Raw genomic sequence first — 8,948 nt, forward strand, 5'->3', positions numbered from 1 at the left:
TGTATTACTAATGGATGTCCTAATCATCTACCTGCAGGGTGCAGAATGCAGGGTACACAGTGTCACGGCCAGATGGAGATATTGGGAAATACAAGTCCATCCCCCACCATCACCGAGGTGAAGTCCAGTTTCTTGGACGGTAAGTGCTCTAGGCGTTGTTGGATGTGTGTGACATGTAGATATCTGCTGACTTCATTCAGGACTTATTGCTGGTCCCTCCCAGGCCACAGGTGTGATAGTGTTCCTTAATTGGATATTGCCCAGCGTTAGATTGTACATGGACCAATAATCAGCCCAAAAGAACATTCGTAAGAAGGCTCGTACCTGATCATTTGCCAATGTGAACACGGCGGAGACCTAAAATCATCATTGTTGGTAGTACATCTCCCCACAGAAGCAGGAAATACTCTACATAGACAAAAGTACACTACCTTTCAAAAGTTTGGGGTCACCCCGACAATTTTGTGTTTTCCATGAAAACTCATACTTTTATTTATCAAATGAGTTGCAAAATGAATAGAAAATATAGTCCAGACATTGACAAGGTTAGAAATAATGATTTTTATTAGAAAGAATAATTTTCTCCTTCAAACTTTGCTTTCATCAGGAATGCTCCCTTTGCAGCAATTACAGCATTGCAGACCTTTGGCATTCTAGCTGTTAATTTGCTGAGGTAATCTTGAGAAATTTCCCCCCATGCTTCCTGAAGCCCCTCCCACAAGTTGGATTGGCTTGATGGGCACTTTTTGCGTACCATACTTTCAAGCTGCTCCCACAACAGCGCAATGGGGTTGAGATCTGGTGACTGCGCTGGCCACTCCATTACAGATAGAATACCAGCTGCCTGCTTCTTCCCTACATAGTTCATGCATAATTTGGAGGTGTGCTTTGGGTCATTGTCCTGTTGTAGGATGAAATTGGCTCCAATCAAGCGCTGTCCACAGGGTATGGCATGGCGTTGCAAAATGGAGTGATAGCCTTCCTTATTCAAAATCCCATTTACCTTGTACAAATCTCCCACTTTACCAGCACCAAAGCAACCCCAGACCATCACATTACCTCCACCATGCTTGACAGATGGCGTCAGGCACTCTTCCAGCATCTTTTCAGTTGTTCTGCGTCTCACAAATGTTGTTCTGTGTGATCCAAACACCTCAAACTTTGATTTGTCTGTCCATAAAACTGTTTTCCAATCTTCCTCTATCCAATGTCTGTGTTCTTTTGCCCATATTAATATTTTCCTTTTATTAGCCAGTCTCAGATATGGCTTTTTCTTTGCCACTTTGCCCTGAAGGCCAGCATCCCAGAGTCGACTCTTCACTGTAGACGTTGACACTGGCATTTTGCGTGTACTATGTAATGAAGCTGCCAGTTGAGGAGCTATGAGGCGTTGATTTCTCAAACTAGAGACTCTAATGTACTTGTCTTATTGCTCAGTTGTGCAGCGGGGCCTCCCACTTCTCTTTCTACTCTGGTTAGAGCCTGTTTGTGCTCTCAGAAGAGAGTAGTACACACCGTTGTAGGAAATCTCCAGTTTCTTGGCAATCTCTCGCATGGAATAGCCTTCATTTCTAAGAACAAGAATAGACTGTCGAGTTTCACATGAAAGTTCTCTTTTTCTGGCCATTTTGAGAGTTTCATAGAACAAACAAATGTAATGCTCCAGATTCTCAACTAGCTCAAAGGAAGGTCAATTTTATAGCTTCTCAAATCAGCCAAACCGTTTTCAGCTGGGCTAACTTACTTGTGCAAGGGTTTTCTAGGGTTTTCTAAACATCCATTAGCCTTCTTACACAGTTAGCAAACACAATGTACCATTAAAACACTGGAGTGGTGGTTGTTGGAAATGGGCCTCTATACACCTATGTAGATATTGCAATAAAAACAAGACGTTTGCAGCTACAATAGTCATTTACCACATTAACTATGTATAGAGTGTATTTCTAATTCATTTAATGATAGCTTCATTGAAAAAAAATGTGCTTTTCTTTAAAAAATAATGAAATTTCTAAATGACCCCAAACTTTTGAATGGTAGTGTACAGTTAGGTCCATATATATTTGGATAGAGACAACATTTTTCTAATTTTGGTTCTAGACATTACCACAATGAATTTTAAACAAAACAATTCAGATGCAGTTGAAGTTCAGACTTTCAGCTTTCTTTTGAGGGTATCCACATTAAAATTGGATGAAGGGTTTAGGAGTTTCAGCTCCTTAACATGTGCCACCCTGTTTTTAAAGGGACCAAAAGTAATTGGACAGATTAAATGATTGTAAATAAAATGTTCATTTCTAGTACTTGGTTGAAAACCCTTTGTTGGCAATGACTGCCTGAAGTCTTGAACTCATGGACATCACCAGACGCTGTGTTTCCTCCTTTTTGATGCTCTGCCAGGCCTTCACTGCGGTGGTTTTCAGTTGCTGTTTGTTTGTGGGCCTTTCTGTCTGAAGTTTAGTCTTTAACAAGTGAAATACATGCTCAATTGGGTTGAGATCAGGTGACTGACTTGGCCATTCAAGAATATTTCACTTCTTTGCTTTAATAAACTCCTGGGTTGCTTTGGCTTTATGTTTTGGGTCATTGTCCATCTGTAGTATGAAACGACGACCAATCAGTTTGGCTGCATTTGGCTTGATCTGAGCACACAGTATGGCTCTGAATACATCAGAATTAATTCAGCTGCTTCTGTCCTGTGTCACATCATCAATAAACACTAGTGACCCAGTGCCACTGGCAGCCATGCATGCCCAAGCCATCACACTGCCTCCACCGTGTTTTACAGATGATGTGGTATGCTTTGGATCATGAGCTGTACCACGCCTTCGCCATACTTTTCTCTTTCCATCATGCTGGTAGAGGCTGATCTTGGTTTCATCTGTCCAAAGAATGTTCTTCCAGAACTGTGCTGGCTTTTTTAGATGTTTTTTAGCGAAGTCCAGTCTAACCTTTTTATTCTTGATGCTTATGAGTGGCTTGCACTGTGCAGTGAACCCTCTGTATTTACTTTCATGCAGTCTTCTCTTTATGGTAGATTTGGATATTGATACTTCTACCTCCTGGAGACTGTTGATCACTTGATTGGCTGTTGTGAAGTGGTTCTCTTCACCATGGAGATTATTCTGGGATCATCCACCACTGTTGTCTTCCGTGGGCGCCCAGGTCTTTTTGCATTGATGAGTTCACCAGTGCTTTCTTTCTTTCTCAGGATGTACCAAACTGTAGATTTTGCCACTCCTAATATTGTAGCAATTTCTCGGATGGTTTTTTTCTGTTTTTGCAGCTTAAGGATGGCTTGTTTCACCTACATGGAGAGCTCCTTTGACCGCATGTTTACTTCACACCAAAACCTTCCAAATGCAAGCACCACACCTCAAATCAACTCCAGGACTTTTATCTGCTTGAGAATGACATAACGAAGGGATTGCCCACAACTGTCAATGAAATAGCCTTGGAGTCAATTGTCCAATTACTTTGGTCCCTTTAAAAAGAGGGTGGCACATCTTAAGGAGCTGAAACTCCTAAACCCTTCATCCAATTTTAATGTGGATACCCTCAAATGAAAGCTGAAAGTCTGAACTTTAACTGCATCTGAATTGTTTTGTTTAAAATTAATTGTGGTAATGTCTAGAACCCAAGTTAGAAAAATGTTGTCTCTGTCCAAATATATATGGACCTAACTGTATGTGCCCCCACATTACACTTATCGGAGCTTTTATGACCTATTCTAAATCCACAGGCATTAATATAGATGTGGTTTCCCTGCCTCCAAACTTCTGGGAACACTCTCTACGAGAGTTTCGAGAAGAGCATTTGTGAGGTCAGAAACTAATGTTGAAGGAGAGGGCCGGGCTCACAATCTCCATTCTAGTTCTTCCACACCAAACTCTTACAACCATGCCTTTATGGGGAACAGAAAAGGGTCTTCCCCAAACTGTATTAACAAAGCTGGAAGCTACAATTGTGCACCATGTCTTGTATGTTGAGGCATGAAGATTTCCCCTCATTGGAACTAAGAGGAGTAGTACAACATCTGAAAAACACCCCCATAGCATTCACAATGCAGTCAGGCAGGTAAAGTTCTTCTTGCATTCGCCAAACCGAGACTCATCCATCAAATGACAGATAGAGACGTGTGATCCGTTACTCCACAGAACATGTTTCACTTGCTCCAGAGTCCATTGGTGGTGGCTTTACACCACTAAATCCAATGCTCGGCATTGTGCTTGGTGATGTAAGGCTGCATGCAGCTGCTCAGCCATGATGCTCCTTTCAGGGGCATAGTTTTTGTACTGATGTTAATACCAAAGGAGGTTTGGACTCTGCAGTTATGGAGTCAGCAGAGTGTTGTTGACTTTTCTGCCCTTGGCTCTCATCACTCGGTGAAACCCGCTCTGTAGCATTACGTGGTCTCCACTTCACGGTTCTTTCCACTTCTCAGTAATATCACCCACAGGTGATGGAGGAAGATGTAGGAGGAGGAAATGTCATGAACAGACTTGTTACACCTGTGGCTTCTATTACATGGCATTAAGTGAGCTCTTTACCACCAGCCATTCTGTCACATGTTAGTATAGGTGGACAGCATAGTGGGGGGGGGGGCAGATGTTTTACACCGAGGCCAAGGTCCCGGATGTTATACACCGAGGGCAATGGGCCTGAATGAGAAGTCTGAATCCAGTGAGTCAGATGTGTGTCGCAATATTTTCTCCATATAGGTTGTATAATTTTATAAAAATGCACTATCAACTATCATCTCCATACAGTTTGAATTGACCCTTTAAACAAGTGTAGATTGTCAATGTAAAGTCAATCAATGCTCATTTTAATGGCACATGTGCCTGGCCAGGAGATCTGCCTGTCTTTTACAGGTTTCAGACACAATACACATTAGACTTGGGTTGACCAAAGATTTTCTACCAATTATTTTGCTCTCATAGAAGGTAAGCCCTCAACAGAGGTATGTAGCAGCAGCTTAGTCATATTTTCCAACACTAGGGGTTTTACTCACTTAGGTGCGATGGTAGGGAAACAGGAGGCTTGTTCCTTTAAAAGTTCATGTGGTTTATTACATCATAAACCCAGAAACCAAGCAGAAAAGCAAACAGCCTTTAGATCAGGCAAACAAAGTAAAATGTCCTTAGCAGGTCTCTGCTCAGCCAGGCTTGTGTGGCACACAGGCTGGGGTAGCCTCCAGTATCCTTGCTTGGTCTGGAGACAAACAAACACAGGAGGCCTTCTCCCTCCAAACACACAGACCATGTGCCAAACAACAGCCTCCATTAAACAGGCTGTTAACCACACCCAGAGATGAGGTGAGGTATGTGGGTAGCTAGGCCCGCCCATCTCTCTAAACTACCCGAAACCTGGTCCCATGTGCACCAAACGTTCCTCTTAGTGCGTGTGTGCACTAGAGAAAATACTCCGGGTTACATCACAGAGACCAGCCATCTCTGATACATTCCTCCCATAGACTACACGACCATTAGCCACCTTACAACACTTACACGCCAGGTGAGGTGAGTGTGCATTGGTATGGTTAGGGCAGGAGGAATAGCTGTCGGCCCAAGGCATCATCTAACATCGCAGTTCTTACCATACAAATTCTGTAACTTTATATATTCATCAGTTAAAAATTAACGTCTTAGTTGACAGTTAACGAGTGGTGCACACAATCCCACTACGTCTGTGCCTCCCATGTAAAATGAATTTACTGTTTGAGACTTTAGACTGTTCCTCTACAAACTTGTCAACACCAGGCCCCATATATACAGTAGAGGCTAAAGTGCAGCTCATGGTTGTGTCCATATTTTTCGTCTTCCATGATGGTGATACGTGTCTCTTCTCAGGTACGGACTGCTGAGAAGATCCAAAGAACGTCAGAAAATGGATGGGCTCAATAACCTGAACTACTCCCCAAACATCACGTATGACGCCCTGTATAAGAATATCACCGTAGATCTGAGCCCTGAGCTGGCCATGGTGAGCGATTACTGAGCGTGGTCTGGAAATCACAGTGTCCACTCCATCACTGCAGGCTGTGCCGACATGATAAGGGCGAGTGAACATCTCCTGTTCCCCGGCAATATCACTATAAAATCCCAGAACATGGACAATTCACCCTGCTGTTTACACGGACGTCATGCTGCTTTTTTTCTCCCGATGTCCGGTGACAGTTATCAGTATTAGGGGGTCCGCATTCATTTTATGACTTGAGGGGGTGACTGGGACTGAGGAGGAACATCATGATAAACTTTTTTTCCTAGCTGATTAATGTCTTCTCGTTCTACATTGTATGGATTGGTGCATTTTACTACTACTGGGTGGATGGATGTCGACCCCCATCTACTAATTCCTCCCAGTTTTGTCTGTTACATAGTGAGATGCTGGAGCTGACCCCAGTCCTCCTTTTCCTTTATTCCCAATCATGGGTTTGGCTTCTCCATGAGACTGTCAACCATTAGGGGCTTCATTTGTACCTTGCCCAAATTGTGCAATGCCAAATAATTGCCTCATTTATGCTTGTTTGTTGACAAGCGCCGATACTGTATATTCAGTCACACAATGAGGGGGCTGTGATGTCATCATGCAGGGAATGATGTCATGATCCTTTATATGTGCTGCCTGTTTTATTGTGGAAGCTCTGAACACCATATATATGGTGTGAGCTCCGGTTGAGCCCTCTGCATGGCAATATGGCTGGACAGGACCCTGACTCGTATTAGGAGTACATGACCTCTGTCATGGTTGTGAAGCACTGATTTATGGGAAATACAAGATGAACCTATGTGCTGTTAGGTTATTATTGGATTTATTTTATTATTTTTTTTTCGGGGTAAATGATCCTCCTGACAGGAGCGGGACAACCCCATCTTCACTAGCCAAAATGAAGGGAACGGCCTCCGCCCTGAACCCGGCTGGGGAGATTGTATGCTTAGGTGGTAGGTTTAATGATAATTCTGTGACGATACTGCAGGAGAAGAAAGGCTGACCTGCAAGATATTTTCAGTGGGCTTGGGATCTGTAGGATGTTGAGGGTGGACTCAGGGATCTTCAAGATATTGGAGGTGAAGGTAGTTCTCAGCTGGAAATTAGGAAGTGGCTGCAGGGACCAATCGTACTTTGGAGATAGACACAGTCATTATGGGGTGGAAACATGGATTAGGAGGATGCTGAGATTAGCAGGTTAATAGGGGTGCAAGCAGGGTTTATTAGGACATTGGGGTTAGACACAGAGACCAGCAGAACATAGAGGGTGATCGAAGGGATCAGCAGTACATAAATGGCTGATGCAGAGATTAGCAGGACATTTGGGGTCAACACAGGGATCAGCAGGGCATTAGGGGGTACCCAGCTCTAAGTAAACACAGAGATCAGCAGGATATTGGATGTAGTAGAATTTGGGGGATTCATTTGCTGCAGTACCCCAGGATCATGAGGTTTGTTTTGCTGTCACTCTTTCGGAGTGACTCCCGCTATTGATTCATCTACATTTTCTGGTGTTTTTATGACTTTGCAATGTGTGGAATATGAGATAATGGAAGATTCTGTGCTGTTCACATTACACCATATCATCACAGACCAATGAAGGGGAACATGCAGTTAGTCTCCAGGTTCATGGAGAGTCTTCGATGCTTGAACAAGCCATATATGATCTTCTACGCATTTGGGGTCATCTCCTGTGGGACATATATTCTGCCCCAACCATTTGCATTTAAAGACAAATGTTGGGGAGGACTTGCACTGAAATGTAAAATGTCGTCATATTCTTTTCTTATTATTTGATGCCTTTCTACATTTTTATATGAATTAATTTATGTATCTGTTTTTCAGTAAAATTCTCTTTGACAAAACAATTCATGTTAAGATGTGTCCTTTCTCTGGTGGAGCATCAAGATGGGGCACCAGTGCCCCCCAAACAAAAGCTAGTATACAGTGATCTCATGGGATGCCAACGCTGCTCCATACTTTGTACAATCGGGTTCTCAGCCTTGTAGCTGCGGATATTTTATATGGTCGGCTTCTCTGCTTTATGGCCGCTGGTATTCTCTACATATATGATGTATCTAAGGTTTGAAGGACATTAACCCTGCAGGTCCAAAGTTTTAAGTTTTTTTTTTCACTTTCCTTTGCTTCTTGAGCAGCCTTATCTTAATGACATGTGATCACTTGATCTCCGAGATAAACATCCAAGCTGTAAATTTCAGCCATTAAATGTTACATACAGAGCGAGATATTACAGCTACAGGAATCTGGAAAATGCTGTGCCCTTGAATTACAAGTTATCAGGTAATACAGGCATGTGTAATAGTGAACGCAAAAATGAAGTAGAAAGCAAGGTACACTTGCATTGTCTTCTGCAGCCCGCTCGCTTGATCAACGTTTCTTCCTCTCATTACATATACAGTACTGCGCAAATGTTTTAGGCAGGTGTTGTAAAAATGCTGCAGAGTAATACTTCCAAAAATAGAAGTGTTAGTAGTTTATTTTTATCAATTAACAAAATGCAAAGTGAATGAACAAAAGAAAGATCGTAATCAAATCAATATTTAGTGTGACCACCCTTTGCCTTCATCAATTCTTCTCCGTACACTTGTACGCAGTTTTTGAACGATCTCGGGAGAAAGATTGTTCCAAACATCTTGGAGAACTAACCACAGATCTTCTGTAGATGTCGCTTGTGCCAATCCTTCATGTAACCCCAGACAAACTCGAGGATTTGAGATCAGGGCTTTGTGGGGTACATATCACTTTGATCTCCATCAGGCACAGTGTAACACAAACTATGAAGAGTCAAATACTAATACACAACAGAACATAGAATAGTGCAGTAATAAGACTAGTGATGGGAAGCAGAATTATCAGAATGGGGTGGCAAAAAACAGTTGTGACAGTAAATGTTGGAACAGTTCATAGATAAGGACTGTGAAAATTTTATCGTCCACTGA

General features: G+C 42.5%; 1 protein-coding gene across 3 annotated transcripts in view; it reads left to right on the top strand.

The window, feature by feature from the left end:
* Window positions 1-7,773, top strand: part of B4GALT5 (beta-1,4-galactosyltransferase 5) — a 46,591-nt gene extending 38,818 nt beyond the window's left edge. For all 3 annotated transcript variants that reach the window (XM_073682631.1, XM_073682633.1, XM_073682632.1), the window contains exons 8-9: window positions 38-139; window positions 5,850-7,773. In XM_073682631.1, the coding sequence (XP_073538732.1) occupies window positions 38-139; window positions 5,850-5,997 (250 nt within the window). In that variant the 3' untranslated portion in view covers window positions 5,998-7,773. The remainder of the gene's footprint in view (window positions 1-37; window positions 140-5,849) is intronic.
* Window positions 7,774-8,948: the final 1,175 nt, after the last annotated feature.

This window comes from Phyllobates terribilis, unplaced genomic scaffold, assembly GCF_046119375.1.
Source record: "Phyllobates terribilis strain yellow unplaced genomic scaffold, ASM4611937v1 Scaffold_5__5_contigs__length_657084704, whole genome shotgun sequence".
NCBI classification, from domain to species: domain Eukaryota; kingdom Metazoa; phylum Chordata; class Amphibia; order Anura; family Dendrobatidae; genus Phyllobates; species Phyllobates terribilis.